This window comes from Crassostrea angulata, chromosome 7 (genome assembly GCF_025612915.1).
Source record: "Crassostrea angulata isolate pt1a10 chromosome 7, ASM2561291v2, whole genome shotgun sequence".
Lineage (NCBI taxonomy): Eukaryota > Metazoa > Mollusca > Bivalvia > Ostreida > Ostreidae > Magallana > Magallana angulata.
Window position 1 is genome coordinate 42,740,235 of NC_069117.1, and position 21,261 is coordinate 42,761,495.

Here is a 21,261-nt window from a genome sequence, read left to right on the forward strand (position 1 = left end):
TAAATATTTTTTGGCGTGAAAAGGTTAATCGCATGTATTTCACCTGGAATTTTCTTGCACTAATTTTTGTTATATGATATTACTACGTGAAGTTCATGTGACTGATATCTTTCCATGTTTACCATAACCATGCCATTTCCACATGAAACAAAATTGCTTGCAAGTGATTTGTGTATTTATCACATTCTGAATGCGGGGAATTTAACAGGCTTTGTACGCTCCCGTTCTTTGCTTCCATGGGACTTTGTTTTCTTGGGACCTGGGCCTTTTTTTTTTCAAAACACATCCTGTTTTGCCTTAGATCTCGATATTTGACAATCAATCAGTGCTATTTATTGATTTATAGGGACTTGTTTTCAACGTATTTCCTTCTTTTAGAGAAGATTGTTATCTTGACATTTAATTTACCAAAAAGCTTTGATAATTTCTGGATATACTTCACTGATTGAGACTTGAAATAAATTCAGACTTTCTAGTAATACAAAATCAAAGAGACGACTTCGTAGAATCTATTATATTTATTTTTAAACATGAAACGTGAATTTAGTTCTGTTGAGATCAGTCAGGTTAATATATTTTTTATTCGATGTGTTCAAGTGTGACTGTGTAAGATACGCGATGCATTGAAAAAAAAAATCCACATCATTGAACAACTTAACATTTATATACAAAGGAGATGTACTTTGAAATACAATACATTGTTTTGTGCAGTCATCTCAAGGATAGGCATCTACCCTGATTTCTGGAATCGATGGCGGAGCTTTCACCTCCATTTCGTAGTCGGGCGGTAACATGGAGGCTGACTGAAGACTTTCTGCAGAGCCGTAGATCTGCCACGGTATAGAAGTATCAGCCACACTAAGGTCAATAAAAAGATCAACAAAATTGTCATCCACAACGGATAATCGACGAGAAGCTTCTTCCACACTTAAATTGTTTTCAGTATTTTCCTTTATGATGCCATTTAGTCCTTTCTGCCGTTTTTCCGTGTAGAGCTTCTTCTCGCGTCCCTCTTTCATGTATTTTTCTAGTTTGTCGTTGACTTTTCCTTTGTCGTCTGCGGGATTTGCCTTTTCACCTTCTGGGTCGTCAACTACATTTCCTAAACTTTGTTTTCTTTCTTTGCCCCCTATATCGTCTTCCTCTTCGGGCTCAGATTCGACCTCATCCTCTCTCTTGAAAACAAAGTCATAAATAGGCCAATTTTGTTTAAAGTCGCAGATTATTTCATCAATCTGCCCTTTGAAACTTAGCGTCTTTAAGTTGAGTTTCACGGATTTTCTTGGAAGAACATTTTTCAAGAGCATCGGCACAAATCCTCCAGCTAGGGTCGCTAAAGTCTGATTGGTCGACGAAACTTGGTGGACATTACCGAATGCCATGACAACGATCATAACAAAGAAAAGAAAAACAACAATAATGAGGAATTTTCCGGTTGCGCTTAGGAGATTTATATATACTGGTCCTGGCGCACCATGGACTCGGATTTCACAAACTTTCTGGAATAACCGGAGAGGAATTCTGGGAGTGTCGCAAGAATCCAGAAACAATAACAAATGACCGATCTTCCATGAAGGATCCTTCTTTTCAAATGTCAGAGTAGTTGGGATTTCATCCACCGCTTCAACCGGTTTCACCTGAAACGCCACATTTTCTTGCATGTTGGAGGGCAAACTAGCGACCGTCTTCAGATCTTCCACTCTGTCCATAATGTCTTCCACGACGCTCTTGTCAAAGGTGAGATAACTCTCGTACACATTATTGTAACAGTCGTGCATGTATACGATCACTAGAAGCGCCATTGAAACGTAACGAAGGGTACTTCCAGCGTTGATGATAATCCCCATCATCGTGAAAGCCATAACCTCTACAATCAAACCCACCGCTTCCACGATGATCAGGATGATGGCGTAAAGGACTGCTAGACAGAACAGACCCACGATCCACTGAATCAAGAAGCGACGGACTGCGTTGAACTTCCCTTGACCCCACGCAGCGGCGTTGTTGTTTGTTTCATTCATGTGAGCTAGGCGGTTATGCATGCTTTTATCAATTTTAGACAACTTTTTCTGGACCTTTTTAAGTTTTTCTTTTTTCTTGCTTAAAGGTTTTTCGGGTTCTGATTCATAATTACATGTATCGTCATCAAACTTTTTTCGGGCATGAAATATAAGTCTATATGATAGATACAAAGTGGGAATGCAATAAAGAACAAAGATCACTGCACACACAGGAAAAGCGATGAATGAATACAAAGGTGCAACGATTATAGCAATAAGTCCACATTTCTTGAAAGGCCACAAACCAATGCGCAACAAAACTTGCAAAACACTTGTTCGCGACACGTTGGCCATATCCTGCAAAGCGTCTCTCGCTATTGCTTTCAGTTTTTCCCTGACGGATTCGTCGGAAAATCCCAGGATTACCCCAGAGAGAAAATAGAACACATAGGTGGCAATAAAAACGCCGTGTGTGGGAGAAAAATACTGGATAACGTTTCCTTTGTAGAAGTCAAACTCTTTCTTCAGTCCCAAGTTATCTATCACACGTTTCCGAAACATCACTTCGTCTTCTTCAAAGAAGTAATAGATGATAACGCGTACGTAGAATGGAAGTGGAATAAGTAACAGGAGTAGCACCTTAACAAGGGTTTGTACACACATGTGCCACGTGCACTTGGCTTTGATCATGGGTTCAAGGGATGCATACACGCTCAAGTCGCAACATTCCGTGAAAGGGTCCAGTCGTTTGATTTTACAACGGATAAGGTTGTCGTACAAGGTCCTGAAGATCCCGGTCGGTGGGTCGTTGTCAGGGATGATCCTCTTTCCTTTTACTGTGACTCTTAGCTCGGGTACACTGATAGGAACGATTTCATCCATCGGGCATTCCTCTAATTTCTCACGGAACCGCCTCCAATCGGCTATGTCTTCCAGCGTCAGCCTCTTTTTGTATCTGACGGAAGTCTGAGTACTCTCAGTCACAAACATTTTGAGCTTGAGCTCTTTGGAAAGCTTCACGGCATACTCCGCGGCTACATAGGAGGCGTTGTACATCTGGGCCGGCATAATCAGCGGTGCAAAGAAAAACACCATCACCTTAACCAACGTAATGCACATGTGCAGCAGTAGTATCCAGCCCTGTTGAACTTCGTCGCTGCATGTGATGCTATTGTCGGGGTTTTGATTACAGCAGCGGTTGATAAACTCCGCATAGCCATCGTTGTCCTTCACGACCTCGTTACAGACGTACACTGTCCTTTCTGTTCGTGTCTCAAATTGTATTTTGGTGCCGGACTTTTCTTCTAGGCGGAAGTTGTCTAAAATTAGGTCACGGATCAGTTGGATTCTCCCGGAAGCAGTGAGATTGTAAAAGCATCCAAACGGACGGTCAATTAACACAACATTATGGTGTTCTACACCAATGGTCAAAATAGACATGGACAGAACGTCATAATGGAAAGAGAGCATTAACAACGTGCGGCCATGTTGCGTGCGTGTTCGATGCCACCGCCATGGTTTGTAGTTGTAGGTCTGATCCGTCTTTAAAGGGTCATTGGAATAATTAAACAGCTGAAAATTAAACTCTGTGAGAACAACTTTAGGATCGTCCAGAAACTTTGCGAAAGTTTCGTCTTGCAGAGTTATGACGCATCGATTTGGTGGTGCGATGGGGGGCGCCTGCTGCCCAGGGGTCAGTGTTGTCGTGGGGGTGCTACTGGTTAACCCGGAAATGACGAACAAGAACCATGTCAACACGCATGTCTTCATGATTTCTACAAAGACACGTGTTGCAGTTATTTTACTTTTAAACAAAAACTTGTTTACTACTCATAAAATTCAGTAGCATGATGACATTACAGGAAAAGAGCGGAAACTGTTTTATTATACCGATATTTTAAAAATAAGTTCGTAATTATAAATTTTAAACACACTTTCTCCATTATTATTGTAAACTAAATGAAAAAGATATTTTTGCTAAAAAAAGTCATTTATTTAACCACATCATACTACTTTAAAAATCTAGAAATCATTCAATTTGTTTTCATCTACTCCGATGCGTTTTATTTAGTTTAATTGAGAATTATCTGCATACATTACCTCGACTGGTCTCTAGTAATACCCAAGTCGGCGATGACCTGAGAAAATGAATGACAGGTATTTAAATCCGGTTTTAATAAGCTACGTGGGTTAACACTTTATTATGTCATCTGCACAACCTGGAGCCCCCTCAGTATTATCCCATATCCAATAGAAGAAATCTTTTTGTGCAATTTCATTGTCTATTTTATAAACCAGATATGAAAATATTTCTTTTCACCCATCAATCAGCTACGTCGCACGAGTTTTATTTTGGAAAAAAAAAATCTTTTTCGATGATCCATCAACTACACAGGATTTTTTCGATTAGCATTATTATTATTAATGGTAATACCTGAGTTTTTAATCAGACAAATATGTCGCTCCCTGCCTACGCTTATCCTAATCTGTAGCTACATTTGTACATACGTTTGGGATACGAGGCAACCTTAATTTAACGAACGCGATGGTCCATTGGTTTTTAGGTGAATTTCATTATACATAATGGAGTCATTATTATAAATCAGTTTCTGTACCATTACAGATCAAAAGTAAGTTTTCTATTAGACAAAATCCTATTGGCATTCTTCTGCTAATTTGATGATAAACTAGAACTTCAATTTGGTGTTTGAACTGATCAAGTTAAATTAAACAAATTTTCATAGTGGCTCATCCAGCTAAATAAAAAAAAAAAAAAACCCCAAAAAACAAACTGTAGATACAATTCTAATCCAGGCTCATCCAGTTAAATAAATTACTGCGGACACAATTCTATTTTTAGGTAAGATTTCTACCTGGTTTCATATCTCATAACAGGTAAATCTTTAAACACTGTGAGCAGATATCAGCGTAGATTTCGTTGTGATAAATTAGTCGATACTTTACCATTACCTGCATGAAGCTAGAAAATACTCCAGATATCGTTTTAAATTAACATTAAATCCGTTTGTGCTTGGAGATTTAGGAATGATTCGAACTTTTTGACAATGACCTTTTTCATATTTTGTTAACATGTATTTCTTTTTCAGTCTGTGGAAAGCAAGGCGTTATAAATCGCTGAAAGATTCGTGCAGCCAATGCACAGCGATTCGTCATTTTCGGAACCTCGGCGTTGTTAAGTCTTTCTGCACCTGTACTTTGAGCGAATCTGATGATTTATTTAGATTGATCTTAGCAATAGTCATCTGTTGACAGAAATCTCCCCCATTTCTTTATGCGTCCCTACTCAAGGCAACCTTTTTAAACATTCTTTTGAGCAGAGGCGTGAAATTTCTTAATCTAAAATTGTGAACTTAATTCAATCTGCGGTAAAATAAACCCGAAAAATCGCTCAGTAAGAGTGCTTCAATTAACCTGAATAAAAATAGATTACATTCTAAGTGGGACACGGGTGCTTAGTGAGTTTTTGATACGGACCCCTTCCCCCTCCATCCCATATTCATCTTCATCTACTAGTCAATGTATGACTACGAACATTTACTGGTATCTTGCTTGTAAATAACTATAAAATTTGTGAGGAATTCAGGTATGAGTCAAATGATCTACATGTACGCGTAAGAAATATAAAATGACGAACTACTAGTAGTATTAGAATGAATATGCTTTACATCCACACACGAATGATTTTTTATAGCGACAAACGGCACTTCATTTTTTTTTCAATTTAAATGGTCCTGAACATATACAGAATTCCAGTTATAATAAATGAACGTAAATCTCACAACAAATCCATCATTTATCATAGTCTATACAACTTTTATAACCCTTGCGCTTGTTTACTTATTATGATTTATCTTTTGAACTCGGAAACATAAACATTAAATTTTCCTCTCTCTTTGCCTAGCATAAAAAGATAGCAGAAGTTTGAGGACTGAAAACTTTAATTTACAATGTCCTCTTTCATTGATTAAAAGGTTACGACTCTCGTATAAGCCTATCATCTCAGTTCAAAATGGCCCCCTTATAGAAGATCTCAGTAGACCATTGCCGTTGTACCGTCGAATACAGAGGAAAGTTTTGGCGACAATCCATATTCTGAATATCACTTTTAAAAATTCAGATATAAAATGAGTAAAAATAATTTTTAAAAAAGTTATTATGTCATAATTCTAACAGATTGTAAGTAAAATTAAAATCAAATGGATGGGGTCTTGTAAGAAAAAAATTATATACACTCTGTGTATGCTCACTTTAAAAAAAACCCGATATCATTTTTTTTGTGAATTGTATATATTCATTCATACATTTTCACACCATTCAACTTTTAAGTAGAGGGGAAATACAACACCCATTTAATAGGGTTTTTTCTCTCAAACATAAGATTAGCATTGTAGTAATATGCATCACCCAATATCAATTCTCCCCTCTACTGAACCACAAAGTCGCTTGGACCCGCCGTCTCCAACACCTTGAAGTCTTTCACTTCATCTCTGCATATATATATAGAGAGAGAGAGAGAGAGAGAGAGAGAGAGAGAGAGAGAGAGAGAGAGAGAGAGAGAGAGAGAGGTACATCCATGTGCATAAATTTGAGATAAAATCTCAGATTTCCTTTATAAAAATGGAATAAAATCAAATTTAGGTAAAATTTTAGATGATTTTGAGGTAAAATCTCGAATTTGAGGATGAGAGTTTTGATAAGGAAAGTTGATAATGGTGGTGTTCTACGCCGTTTTAAAAGTTGCATGTACAATGTCATGCAAATACCAAGCGTTAATCATTTCATGTAGTTAAGTAAACCTCCGCTGAAGTTCGTTATCCACATTAACCCAAACTTAATCATCTCTAAAGATATGGACCCACTGCATTACTTAGAATCGTGTCCCAATATTAAGACACCCTGCATACAATTGTATACCCAAATCACTAAATGCAGAGACCGCAAAACAAAACCCGTGGCTACAAATCTCAGTCTCTATTGATTTAACTCTCAAAATGCATTCCACGGTTTGTCGCGATTTATTTTCTTTTTAAAAAGAGGACTGGGGTTTTTTAAAAAATGTTTATGCCCAAGATCGGTAGATGTAAGCAACTGTAACAATTTAAAAAAAAAATCTGAATAATGGCATTATAATGCATTCTTCAGTCGAGTAAGGCTTGGAAGGTAGGGCCTGCTGGGGCAATCAAAGAAACAGCATCTAGAGCTATCTGATTTAAAAATGTAAATTTTTTTCATGTAAATTTCCCCCGTGCCCTTATTTTCATTGAGACACAGAATAAATGATATGGTCATAAAACTGAAACATTTTTGGCCTCGTTCGTTACTGGCAATACGTATATTAACCATCTTCAAAAATGTAGAATATTTTAAATATTTTTATTACATTTTTTTATCAGATAAGTTTTGCCAACTAATATTATTCCCTTGCTTTAAATTCCATTCACATTTTTAATCTTTATATACTATTTCAAGACTAACAAAGGTAAAAAATAAAAGAGTTCAAAGTCCATGCATTATTATTATTATTATTATTGTATAAAAATAAATTTTCCATGTCATTTTAAAAATAAATATATATATAAACAGATTTTACCTTGATGAAAGAAATAGTAACGTTCGATTCCAATGAAAGGCAACAAATTATAAACTCATCTTCGGGAGAGTAATTTCGGAAAATCCTCTCCACCTTTCCTTGGTACAGACAACCCACCCAAGATCCTCACGGCAACGCACCCACATGTCTCCAGGGCGAATCACTGACTGACTCTACAAGCAAAAACACCTGTTTTTATCAGCATGTGCTTGTAGAATATACCCGGCCTTGTTGACACAACATCGCTAACTTTCTCTAAAACCGTCAAGTGATAGGGGGGGGGGGGGGGGTTGGACGATATTTCTAATTTGAGGTATTAAGCCATCAATGTTCTGAGGAGTTTGGAGTAAGTTAAACAATGATGTCATTTTGATGTCTTATCTAAATATCATGTACATTGTAATGTAAAAATTGTTTGAGCATTTTAAAAGTTAGATCATTAGAGTGCTGATCTAAGTAAACATGAAGTTAGTTTATGTGAAATAGATCTTCAGATTTTATGTTTGTCGTAAATTATGGCTGGTTTCCGCAAGGTGTAATTCACCCATAGATTGACATTTAAAAAATACATTTACGGGGATGTTTGAGGTATTCCGAATTACTCGGCGATTTTTGACAGTTGCTGCATATTGCATATATATCCAAGAATGAAATTATCCAATTATTATTCAGAAGAATCACGTCTAAACAAATATTTATCGAATCATCAGAAAAAAAAAATATCTCGTAATAGCGCGAGAGAATAATGTCGCTATCACGAGAAAAAGCCTCGAAAATACAAAGTATACATATATATTTACATTTTCTAGTGTCTTTGCCTGTGATAACACTACGTATCGATTTTGTACTATATAAACCATAATACAAAATGAATGACGCCAAATTGAGGCGCCAGCGGGGTTTGCTTATTTATATTTAAATCGTACGATGGCTTAAAATGATATAAATATAAGTAATAAGGAATCATTTTTTTAATATTATAAGGTGATAATTTCGGTCGGGGCGTGATCAAATCTATCATAAAGCTCTTCGGGCTTTATTGGATTTGATCACGTTCCGACCAAAATTATCACCTCGTAATATTCAAAGAATGATTCCTCCGAGTAACCGTTTTAGGAATTTCGCGATAAAAGTGCGCTAACATAATATAAGTGTTAATCTTAGAACTGGTATCCTTAATTAAATTATTATTCATATTATTTTGTACCCAAAGCTTCGTGTCAAAATCGAGAATTTGGCCCTAAAATCGGGAAATTATGGTCAGATCTATAAAAATATAGTTTGTACAAGTGTGTTAACCAGTATAAGACAAATTAATTTAAAATTTTCTGTGCTTGTTTGGTAGTATAAGGGGTGGGATGGGGGCTTAACTTAGGGATTAGATAAAAATCAAATTTAATAGCTCGATCAGATTCCAACTCATGACCATCTGACATTATTAACAAGAATTACACATGATTTATGCATGCAAAGCACACTATTTAATTAAATAGATGTAAAGTTACTAATGTTTTAATATACAAGAAGTAGTCTTGTTTACTCAAAGTTTCAACAAATAAATAATTAGTTCAATTTCCATTTTTAAACAAAACACATAATAGTATAAGCATGGACCATTTCTTCACTTTTAGATATTGGAGGTGTGGAATATCAATCTGAACTAAATATTTAATCTAGCAGCTGTACATGTGCATAAAATATATTATCACATTATCTGGAAGTGCAGGCAATTCGCTGTAAAGTCGCATTATGGAATGGAATGACTCTTTTTTTAATCCCCAGATCTGTTCTAGATAATTCAAATATTTACTTTCTGTTAACGTTAAAAAACAACAACAACAACAACCAAAACTTGTTATTTTCAGATTTTGTAAGGAATACACGTATGTGTGTACAGGAGCGCGTCGTAATTAACATTTTGCAAGGTCTCTTGATCAAAGTAACGTTCCTTCTGATAACTTACATATCGTCTCAGTTCTTTTCAGGCAACACTTTAAAGATGCAGGTTGCTGGTTAATTTATATGTACTGGAAAAATACATATGACATATCTTTTTCCCCTTCACACCAAATCAAAACAACAACAACAACAACAACAACAACCCCCCCCCCTAAAAAAACCCACAAAAAAACACAAAAAAACCACAAAACAAACAAAACCAAAAGCAAAAACAAAACAGAACAAAAAAACAAACAAAACAAAAATCAAAACAAAAACTTAACCTTCATTTTCTGGCTATGATATTGATAAATTTTTACTTTTGCGTGACCAATAAACAGTGACAACAATCAAACTGCTCAGCAAACACCTACTTTTTATTCCTATTTTGTCAAATCAAAATAATCATAAAAAATAACATACATGCATTTTTAGCTCTAAAAATTATGTATTGGTATGACTTTGCTTTTTAAAAATCCATTTTTTCCTTTTTCAAAATGTAAAGAAAATTAATGTATTTATCTATGTCACTTTTCATGCATTGCATTTGCAAAAGTTGCTTCAAGGGTAGATGATTATCGAAAACTTTACAGCAAGTCATTTCAACAGATGACTTTTCTCCTAAACATTTAAACTGTATTTTGAGGTCCTATCAAATAAAAAAAATTGAAAAAAGGCGAAAAAGAATATACCTACTTAGCATTAAATATTGTCACTGCTTTTTACCTACTAGTATACAGAAAAGGGAGCCCATCGGCTATGTAACATTAGTTGAATGAGTAATCTTCTCTTCGGTATATATATGTATGAATTAAGATATAGGGTAACATCATTTCATTTAAGTTCATAATAGACACAGGTAATTGATCCCGATGCTAAAATTCATGACGATGCCAACATGTATATTGCTCAAATTACACGTGCATGTCATTTTGCGAACCTGAAGGTATAAGACGACAAAGAATATACCTACTTTTAAAACACTGTATAATGTCACTGCTTAAAAAAACCCAGGTTCTTTAGAAAGTGGATATCCTATTTGGAGGACAGTAAGACCGAGTGTAATTTTTTTTAACGCAGCTGATTAAATGCATATCAATTCGCTGAATTTTAATATTGCATAAAAAAAATGTATGACCCGCGTTAGCAGGGTATGTAGATATTTTCTGCAACCATAATTATGATCATTCTGACATCATTATGATTGTGTCATGCAGTCCGTGATTTTTCTTAGGTTGCTGAAGGTTTCGACCAAATCGATAAACTGGTTAGAACTGGATCATGTAGGCTTTCATAGTTTAAAACTGCTATACAACCTGAATAAATGCTGCGTAATATTTAGAACAACGGGCATTAAATATATTCTCCACTGTCTCCCTCCAGAAGAATTAATGACACTGGAATAGCACTCTTTTCAATGAAATATCAATAATGTTTGGTGAGTCATCAACCTATAAGACAAGCGCCTCACTTTTTCTCTCATTTTTTTTCACTAAAAGACAGGTTTTAGACCTTGGACTTTGCAAAACTAGTTTTGAAATGCGGACGCTGTCTGAGGTTTTAAATTTTTTATCTGTTGAAATAAAAACTCTAAAATTTAATTAAATAGGTAAGAAAAGAAAAAAGACTAACAAGTAACATATTTATTATCTCTTTTAACAAACAGCGAAGGTTCTATAGAGTCTTGTAACAATAGAGACTGCTTTAACGAATGCGGAAGTTCCTGCTTCTCCACAAACTCCTGTATGTCATGTCTTTGCATGCGTCTTAGGTAATTCCTACATAGAACCCCTAAACTACGAGGTGTTTGCATGTGATCTAGTAACTGTCTACGAATACTCTCACTTTTCGTATGTTTAATGATGAATTTAATGCTCTCGGGGTCTTCCTCAGCAATATCGTTTCCCGCCTCCAACAGGAAGTGAGCGATGGTGACGAAGTTCCGGCACACTGCGTCACATAACGACGAGCGATGACGTGGCATAATCTTAGGGTCCGCAATCCAGTCCGTATAGTAAGTGTCTGACCCCCATAAAACAAGAACGGGACGGTCAACCTCCATCTTGACGTTTAAACTGAGCAGCATCTTCACGAGATTTAGGTTACCTTTGATGATGGCTATGTGTAGCGGGGTCATATATCCGGGCTCGGCGCTCTGTCTGTTAGGATCCGCCCCACACTGCAACAGGTGCTTTACCATTGCCTCGTCTTCGCGGTTTATGGACTCGTGCAATGGGTTGAACCCATGACCTGCAGTATCGTTGATGTCAAGTCCTTTCAAAACAAGCTTGGATATGAATTCCTTCTTATTCACTCCTGCAAGGGTTAAAATCGTCATGAAGGGGCTAGAATCTGTCTGCAGTTCTGCTTTCACAAGTAGATGCTTTCTCTCTAGTTCGTTCTTCAAGATGACACAAACATCTTTTAAATCTAAAATTCTCGCCAAATCGTACGACGTCGTGCCGTATATTTTTCTGCTAATATCAGCTTTATGATCTAACAAAACGCGAACCATATCAGGGTTATTTTGCAGAGTGGCGTGGAATAATGGATCCTCCTCCACGGGACATAGATACTCAGGGCGATGATTGAGTTGAAAGCCATGTTTTAAAAGTAGCTTCAAAGAATTCACTTTGCCTAAAAGAAATGATCGATCAAATAGTGGAAGTCTAGGCTTTCCAATAGTCCGAAATAATTAATGTTCACGACTTTGATATTTGACAATTCTGGCATGCCAAGTATCAAAATCGCTAGCTGCAGGTCTGTAGATCCCGGTCTGAAAAAATTCGGATGGACGACCTGGGAGCTACAGTGCCTCCCATAGTAAAAAAAACTGCAATTTACGGCGCACAAAAAATTGCGCTAGTTTTGGACTGATTAACCTTATTTTCACACAAATTCTGTGAAAACAATTAGTACCATTAAATTCTTCAGACAATTTACTACTGATATTGTTACTTTACTTGCCTCAGACTTTCTCTGAAACATGCTAATTAACCGACCTCCGGAAATAAAGTGTATTAATTTACGTCATGTAAACAAACTGCACCACTTCATTTTACGGGGCTGGTGATGGTGTTTAAAAGAATATCAGAGGCAAGTAAAGTGACGATATATGTAGTAAATTGTCCGAGGAAATTTTTGGAATCAAATATTTGTACAGAATGTGTTCGGAATTGAGATTAATCAGTCCAAAAATAGCGCAATTTTTTGTGCGCCGTAAATTGCAGTTTTTTTTACTATGGGAGGCACTGTAGCTCCCAAGTCGTCCATCCGAATTTTTTCAGACCGGGAGCTACAGTCCTGCAGCTACAAAATCGCTAAAAAAAGCCAAGCCGTTTCCGAAATCTCTGTCGTTTAACAGATGTTTCGGACTTGGCTTTACTTATATTATAGGTGTACATGTACTTACCTTTAACAACAGCTGAGTAAATCAGAGTATGTTGCTGTTGTGGGGTATAAAAATCAGCATCACGTGTCTGGAGCACGCGCCCAGTGATGTAATCATCACCATAGATATCGGCCCGATACAGAGTTCCTGGAGTTGCCATGACGCCATTGTCTGTTAGAAGTTGGACCATTCTCTTGTTGTTCATTTCTACTGCGCAACACAATGCGCCCTTTTGGTACGAGTTTACAAAATTCTTTTGCAGACTTTCCATTTTCAACAACATCTTGACGATTTCATCAGCATTTTCCAAAACTGCTAACATTAAAGCTGAATATCTTTCTTCTCCTCTGCAGCAGACGTTAACATTAATTTTCTTTGAGATCAAAAAATTAAATAATTTTATATCTTTGTTGTAGATTGCAAAATGAATCGGAGCAAATAATGTCGCTTTCGTTGGTTCGTTTAAAGAGCAGTCGTGTTCATGAACTAGAAATTTGATGACTCTTAACTTCCCTAGAGCACATGCGCAGTGCAAAAACGTAGTTGCTGCATGTTGCGGAACGTTGTCTGTCGTCTGCTCAACGTGCGGACACCGTCCTTCTAATACCCATCCCGATAACTTTTCGATGTGAAATATGTGATTATTGTGGCGTAGTTTCTCGAACATTTGTCCACAAATACACATTCGATTACGACTTTCGTACTCTGTAAAAGATCAAACACAATATTTCATGCATTGATGCAGAACAATTTTTTTTCATTTATAGAAATGCAAATACATGGAATCTATGATGTCAGGTATTTACCGAATCCTATTTCCTTTTTCATGATGTCTTTGTTCATGGATAGCGTCCATATGATTTCGTCCTCGTCCTTTGCAACCATGCATTGTAAGATGGTGACCTGACGATGTCGGGTGGCAACATCGATCGCCGTCATTATCCCGCCCGAATTTTCTCATTCCTCTGTGCCTCTGTCATGTAGAGCACAGCTGAGCATGTAACCTTTCGAAATAAATATTTTTGACTTAAAGTAATTTACTGTATTCAATTGTTAATACATATATTTTAAATGTTTCCTATAGATTATAGATTATGGAGTCAGCGTATATTTACAACCAATAGTATGTACAGCATTTGGACAGGAATATTTCAATTTACTTTATAAAAATTAGGTTTACAAATTATGCACTTTTAACAAGATTAATTCTCTCAAGATATCATTAAAAGAGTTGAATGCTACGTTGAACAAAATAGTTATGAAGTCCGGTACGAGTGATTCCAAAATATGCTTACCTTAACTCGTTTCCTATAGTTTCTTTACATAATTTAAAATGCATACCTGTCTTGTTAGGTTCGGATCAATAATATCGATCAAGCTCAACGTAATCCTGTAAAGGTTTTTATTCTAAAGGTAAACAAGAGCCAAATTCATACCCAAACAATTTAAAGGTCTACACCATTATTACCTGGGATGTGTTTCGCGCTCAAATCCGCCGCCATTAACTTCAGGAAAAAACGAACAATAGACGTTGGACCCTTTGTCTTGTTTCTGGAAACTTTATTCACACTGTTTTAAAGTGACGACACTACGATATCGGCCCGTCTTTCGGTCGTTCTGCATATTCATTGAGATTAGGCTTAGGCTATCTAACATTGATTGGTTAGTGCTTAATAATTGTTTTTTCGATATTGATTATTGTAGGATAAATTATGCATGTGCACATTAATTAACTCTCGCAGCACATGTGATTGTATGGTAGGACATATGGAGTTTGGGGTGGGGTTGTTGGGTTAGCGATTGTATCTTGATTTCTTACGTAAATTGTTAAAATCAAATAAAAAATTAAACTACTATTAAATCCTACTGAGATTGTTCACCATTGGGTTGCACTTTTGAAAAGAAATCAAACATAATAATTCTGAATTAAATCCAAGAAATTCCTCATTCTCATGTAAATTGATGAATATTTTATGATTGTTGCTAATGCTAGCTTGTGACACACTGTTTTAAAACCACTAAGGCAATTACTCTTCCCTTAGGAAGTACAAAATGCACGAACTGCTTGTTTTATTTATTTAATCTTTTATACGATGTCAACAATGAAAACGACTAAATTTTTTTTAAAAGAACAATACTCCAGGCCCCACCCTTCTCCAAAATAAATTTTAAAAAGTTAAACATAAGCATGATCATTTTTCTAATTGTTTATGTTCAAACAATTAAACCAAGTTATCAAAAAAAAAAAAAAAACCCAAAAACAACAAAATACTTTCTATAATAGATCAAAGAACAAACGCAGTTAAAACATTATTTCAATATTTGTATGGATCAAACAACTATACAAGAACGGAATGACTCGGGTCACAAAGCACATCATTCTGTTTTTGGTTTTAAAAAAAACGTTTTAATAAACATACAACAAAAGACATTAAAATCTAAAAACATAAATTAAGAGAACGGTTACAGTAGCAGATTCTTTAACTAGAACTTGAGTTAAGTAAAACTTAAGTGTCTACTTTTTTGTACATCCATCTACTGTTACGACATACCGAGTTTGAATTGCTCTCAATATGTACATGTTCAGCAGTTCACACAATAAAAGAACTGTTTTATGTAGAATGTCATCATTGCACTTAATGTATATTGTGTAAAATTTGGTATTCCAATTACATGATAGAATACAATTATGAAATATTTAAGAAACAATAATGGACAATCAACACGTTCACGTCTAAATTCTATTGTTATGTAACACAACATTTCTCTACTGAGTTTGCCATATGTCAGTTTCCATACCCTTTATATAAATAACAACAACACAATCTACAAATGTCGTAATTCCAGAAGCTTGTCAAATCCGGACATATCAAAACAGTCCAGCCTGCACTCAGAGTAACATTTATACGACTGATGAATGGACCACGATCCTAGACCAAGAGAGATCATTGTACAAGTGTACATTGCGGCCTTCTTAGCCACCCTTCCCACCCTTGTCGGTAACGGATCTTCCACGGCTATAACTGGTGCCACATTTTCTTCCGTTTCTTCTGTTTTTTCCGCTTTGTCCTCCTTTTCCGTTTCCCGAATTTCCTCGAACACAGGTTTGGTGTAAATACTGGAATCAGATAGAGACGACGTGACGAACTCTACGGCGTCTTTGGAAGGAGATAAGATGACTTCTTCCACACTTGAACTCGAGGCAGACCCATCTTCTTCAAAAGTCATCGTATTTTGTATTTCCGGCTTTTCATAAAATGACAACTGTTTCAGCCTCGGAAACATTCCACTTCCGGCCGTATTAACCTGTTGATCCGCAGGACTGCTCTCTTTTGAGAATGGTTGCTCTGTTTTGTTTTGTTTAGATGAACCCTGCTCCTTTCCGATGTACTTTCCATCGGGAGAAAACTTCACCCCAACGTCCCCTATGTTAAATGATAACCTCGGCCCGCCTACGTGTATAGATTGTCCTCTTGGCTGTGATGATTGATAATCATTTCTGCGATCATTTGAAGGGAAAAAGGCTCTCCTGTGATCCCTGGTGACAGCCTGCCAGTTTGACTTGGGACTACGGGTGGTTTGTTTTCTGCGATCATTTGAAGGGGAAAAGGCTCTCCTGTGATCCCTGGTGACAGCTTGCCATTTTGACTTGGGGCTACGGGTGGTTTGTTTTACCCGTGGGTGCAATGTAGCATCATCTATTTTTGAAACTTCAGCGTTTGTCTCCGAATCGGAATAACTTTCGGACACGGAAGATACCCGACTCTTAACTTTGTGTTTTTTGCTATTGTACTTTGTACTTTGGTTTCTTTTCCTGGAATGCGTAGACAGATCTACATTATTAGCACTAGAAATATCATCACTTTTTTCAGTCTCAGTTTCAGATATTGGCATTTTCGTCTGCTGTTTTTGGCGCCATTTAGATGTTCCTGCTCTCTCCTCCGATTCTTCAGAATTGGTTGTGATGTCCGAGATGTCGTCATCATCTGCCGACGAATCTTCATCTATCATGATCTCATTGGTTATCTGCGATGAAAATTCCAAGCATTCCTCGGGCTTACCGCCCGCTGGCAGTTCTCCCTTCCGCTTCCCTTTGCGCTTAAAAAGTCTTCGCATTGTGTGCATTAAGTTGAGAATGTTTGTTCCTCTGACGTTGTTTGTTTTTTCACTGGAATCCCCAGAACAACTTAACTCACTATCAGAGTCGTCGTCAGTGGACGACAGGCTGTTAGATTCATGATACAAATCATCTACATCGTCCATAGCACCTGTTCCATTGTTTATATTCAGATTTGTCAAGTCTTTGGCTTTCTGAAACAAACCCTGAAAAACCCGGTCCCCCATTTGCTTGACCTGCCCTCCTAACTGTTCCCCTATCTCGCCCACTTTCCCTTGAATGGCTTGAACCATCTGGTCTTTGATGTCTCCCTTTTCTGGTGATTTTCCACTTGTGGATGGTCCACCTTTTGATTTTTCATCCTTTGGTTTTTCATTCTTTGCTTTTTCTTCCTTTGCTTTTTCATCCTTCGGTTTTTCATCCTTTGCTTTTTCATCCTTTGATTTTGAGGGAGAGGGATCGTCTCCTTGGGGTTTTTCCTGGGTTTCTCCTGCTTTCACCCCCTTTGATGACGGCCCTGCCTGTTCCGGTCGTTTTCTACCCGCAGCTTGGTTCTCGTTGGAGGCACTCTCATCCCGAATCTCTCTACTTCTTTTTATTCTGCCACTCTTGACTCTTGTTGACTTTGATCCCTTTTCACATCTGTCAAAATCAAAACGCAGGAACAATAATTATCTACATGTTAATAAACCAATCTAACACTTCAAACACTGTTTTAATTATATATAATTGTTCATCTAAAGTATTCAAAAATCTTGGGTGCATGAATATACGTTACTTTGATAACTCGGCATCCATAAAGTTAAACAGATCTCTGAGGGATTCAGAAATCAAGGTGATATCTTTTATGAAAATAATTTCTCCCTGGATCAGGCCGAGTTGTCGCTCATTTTCCACCAAGACTTCCGTGGCTTTCCGTAATTTCCTTACTTTGGACTTGGTCTAATGTTAGCAAGGAACAATTAACAATCATATAATAAACCCCCCAGATATTGTACAGTCATTTACATATACATATCAGGCACGTAGCATCCTTTTTTAAAATAAGGGTGGGGGGGGGGGGTAAACACATTCAAAAAATCTTGACAAGCAAAAAAAAAAAAAATAATAAACCCAATTCCTCAAAATAATTAAAATCCTAATCCGTGGGTGGGGGGGGGGGGGGGGGTCAGAGCATAGCGTACCTATAATTTAATATTACCTCAATTTTACTGTTATTTCCTTCCTCTGTATTCAAATTCTTTTCATGCAACCAAAAAATTAGGAGGGGGGGGGGGGGCAACTCCATTTTAATTTACTTTTTTATATGTAAATTTAAAAAAAAGTTTGTTGCTAGAAAAAGTGAAGGGGGGGGGGCAGGTTGTGTCCCCTCGCCCCTCCCACCCACCCACCACCCCCACCTCCGATGCTTTGTCCCTGCATATACAGAGATTGCAGAAACATTACTTTTGGTAAAGTTGAACGTGAACAATTTATTACCGTCAATTTACTTAACAATATTTTCTAATCGAAATAAAAAATAAAGAAGAGTGCATTGTGGAATTCGCAAACAATATTTATGAAAAATGAAATTTGCATTAATATATAATCTCGAGAGTTGTTTATTTCCCGAATTCATTGTTTTTTAATATTCGTAACATGTTTAAAATTTGTTTCACAAAGACATCATTAACATGTATAAGCTTGCAGTGACCAATTCATATTTTTTCTAGCAGTTTTAATGTAAATAACCCTATATTCACTATTGCCTGTAAATTCTATTTTATTTTTATTAGAAAAAAATGTTCATTATTTTTGTCAAATTTGTTTAATTGTTTTTAAGAATAGCTATATAAGTTATTGTTGCTTATTATGTTGCTTTAACATCATGTCAACTGTTTGAAAAACATGTACTCAGTGGTATGAACTTGTACCTATATATTTTTTTTTATAGGAAACAAAACGGTCTTGTAACTGCGTTCTTGTCCCAAAAAAATATGATTTCATCGATGAAGATCTTGTACAGAATGAAATACATTCAAAGAGAATTTGTCAAAACAAACAATAAAAACAGAAAAAAAATTAACATCCCCTCCCCTCTCCCCCCCCCCCCCCCTCCCCCCCCCCCCCCCCAAAAAAAAAGAAGAAAAAAGAAAAAAAATCCATATAAATCAGACACTCATATCAAAATAAAAAATTTTAGAGGAAAGAACACAATCACAATGTGTAATTGATATAAGCCTTACCGGGCGCTCCTCGAAGGAAGCTATCAAATCGAGAACGTTGTCCTCACGCTTCTGTTTTCTTGACAATTTCTCCGCTATTTTCTTTTCAAGAAAATTACTCGTCAAAATCCCCAGTTGTGACTCAAGTTCTTTGCATCTTATTGCAAAACCTATAACATAAACAAAAAGTATGCATATATAGAATATGATATAATTTATTGAAAAATTTGATTAAATTAAAATCAAGATTGCACATCGTCGAACTTTTCCACACCTTTCCAAATTTCTGCATCGTTTAAATCGAACACTAAAGAGCCCGACATGGCGAAGAGAATGACATCAATGATGGAATGGAGCAGGCCGATGATCGTCTTCACGTGTAGCAACTGGTGCGACTCGGTGATAGTATGGTTGACCTCTAAAGAAACTCTCCCTTGTTGACCCACAGCGATTTCAGAGTCTTCATTTACTAGTTGCCGCTTTCTCTGTCTTTTTGTAAGGCCCCTCTGTAATTCGAGATCTCTACTGGATTTCAACGCTTTTGTCGCTTTTCTCCTCTCTATCGATTCCAAAGACGCCTCCTTTTCCTCTTCTGCTTGTCTCTGAAGCTCCTCTTCTTTCTTCTCCTGAATCCTCTTCTGATTTTCTTCCTCCTCCTTTCTTTCCTGGAGTTTCCTCCGAATCTCTTCGTCCTTCTGCTCTAATGAATGTTCTGATTTGCTCAACACGGGTGAAAACGATTCTATTCCCTTTATTTGTTTCTGCAGCAACCCGATGAAACCTTGGATCTCGTTACCGGAAGTGACGCTACCCCGTAATTCTATCGGAATTTTCACAAGATTCACCCATTGAGAGTTGAGTTTGCTCACCAAATCAACGTCTGTGTTATGACCATTAACCGACGAATAGAAGCGACTTTTCGATGTCTCTTTTAAAACTTCCGGACAATACTTACAAATTGATTGGCGAGGATCGTCAGATTGTATTGGCAATTTCGCACAGAGAGCTTTATCCTGTTTTATGTTCACTTTAGTTTTCAAGTTTGTTTCCGGTCTACACTGCTGGTTAGAACAAATACCTATAAATTCGCTGTCCCCGTCTGGTTGTTTTTCCAACATGCACGTCCATCTTGATATTCTATTTTCAAAGCTGCAGTTTGACGTCCGTGATATATCTTGGTGGACAACGCCATCGGAAAATAAACTCATATTTCCTACATTATTTGTGAAATGTCTTGGCGACGACGTAAACAAATATCAACGCGGCAAATAAGGAGACACATGACGTCATAATATCCTCCGCTTAGAATAACGTTTACAATTTTATTCTCTATGGACTCTCATGAATTTGCGGCATGGACTAAAAAAAAGCAGTTTAAAGATCGCTTCGCAGGAAATCTGTTTTTGATAAACGTCTAACACATTTTTCATGAGAAAAATTGCTTCCAAAACTTAGCTGGTTTTATGAATCGATAAGACGAGGCATATGATACTTGTAATTATTTATACAAATACTTCCTTGATAAAGGACTGCAATACGATTTATGAATTACATGCATTTTTTGATAACGTTAGCAGGTTCTTAAATTAGTTTACATGTCTTTGTTTTGATTTACGTATAAGACGAAATTAGAAATTAGCTTTGAGTTAAGATTTCAAATTCCAATTAAATTATTCATGCTTTTCGCTTCCCGATATTCAATCAGTTAGATAATATTATACCAAAATGCGGAAGTACGTACTAGTATACAGAAAATATTTTTTATGCAAGTCTTAAAACTTCCATGTAATCTTTTTTCTTATTCAATTAAATAGTAAAACAGTAGATTTCTTCCGTAAAATACATTGATAATTTCATTGATAGTTTAAAATATCTAAATTCAAAATTTAAAAGCAATAAATCTTTTTAAAAACATTTTAAAATCATAATTACAACTGTGTGTGCAAATTAATTAAGAAGGCTCAATGGTCAACAAATTAATCATCAGATCCACCAAAAAC

At 36.5% G+C, this 21,261-nt stretch overlaps 2 protein-coding genes across 2 annotated transcripts; both read right to left on the minus strand.

The window, feature by feature from the left end:
- Positions 1 to 503: 503 nt before the first annotated feature.
- Positions 504 to 14,340, minus strand: LOC128155650 (uncharacterized). Its single transcript, XM_052817462.1, is given in 8 exon segments — positions 504 to 3,804; positions 4,101 to 4,119; positions 4,122 to 4,138; positions 7,705 to 7,784; positions 11,423 to 12,186; positions 12,962 to 13,645; positions 13,747 to 13,944; positions 14,236 to 14,340. Coding segments are annotated over 7 exon segments (4,785 nt in total). The 5' UTR covers positions 13,880 to 13,944; positions 14,236 to 14,340; the 3' UTR covers positions 504 to 716.
- Positions 14,341 to 15,013: 673 nt separating this feature from the next.
- LOC128155857 (myosin-2 heavy chain-like) lies at positions 15,014 to 20,530 on the minus strand. Its single transcript, XM_052817735.1, has 4 exons — positions 19,536 to 20,530; positions 19,283 to 19,431; positions 17,836 to 17,999; positions 15,014 to 17,699 (listed from the first exon to the last, which is right to left on the minus strand). Exons 1-4 carry the CDS (start codon positions 20,467 to 20,469, stop codon positions 15,767 to 15,769), a joined length of 3,180 nt encoding a protein of 1,059 aa, XP_052673695.1. The 5' UTR covers positions 20,470 to 20,530; the 3' UTR covers positions 15,014 to 15,766.
- Between the last annotated feature and the right edge of the window lie 731 nt (positions 20,531 to 21,261).

What these genes read in the sequence shown, in the direction of transcription:
- LOC128155857 (XM_052817735.1), bottom strand. Translation starts at nt 20,469, where the DNA reads ATGAGTTTATTTTCCGATGGCGTTGTCCACCAAGATATATCACGGACG. An exon ending in CGATGCAGAAATTTGGAAAG is followed by an intron (nt 19,432 to 19,535) that starts GTGTGGAAAAGT and finishes TTTATGTTATAG; the next exon opens with GTTTTGCAATAAGATGCAAA. An exon ending in CTTCCTTCGAGGAGCGCCCG is followed by an intron (nt 18,000 to 19,282) that starts GTAAGGCTTATA and finishes TGCTAACATTAG; the next exon opens with ACCAAGTCCAAAGTAAGGAA.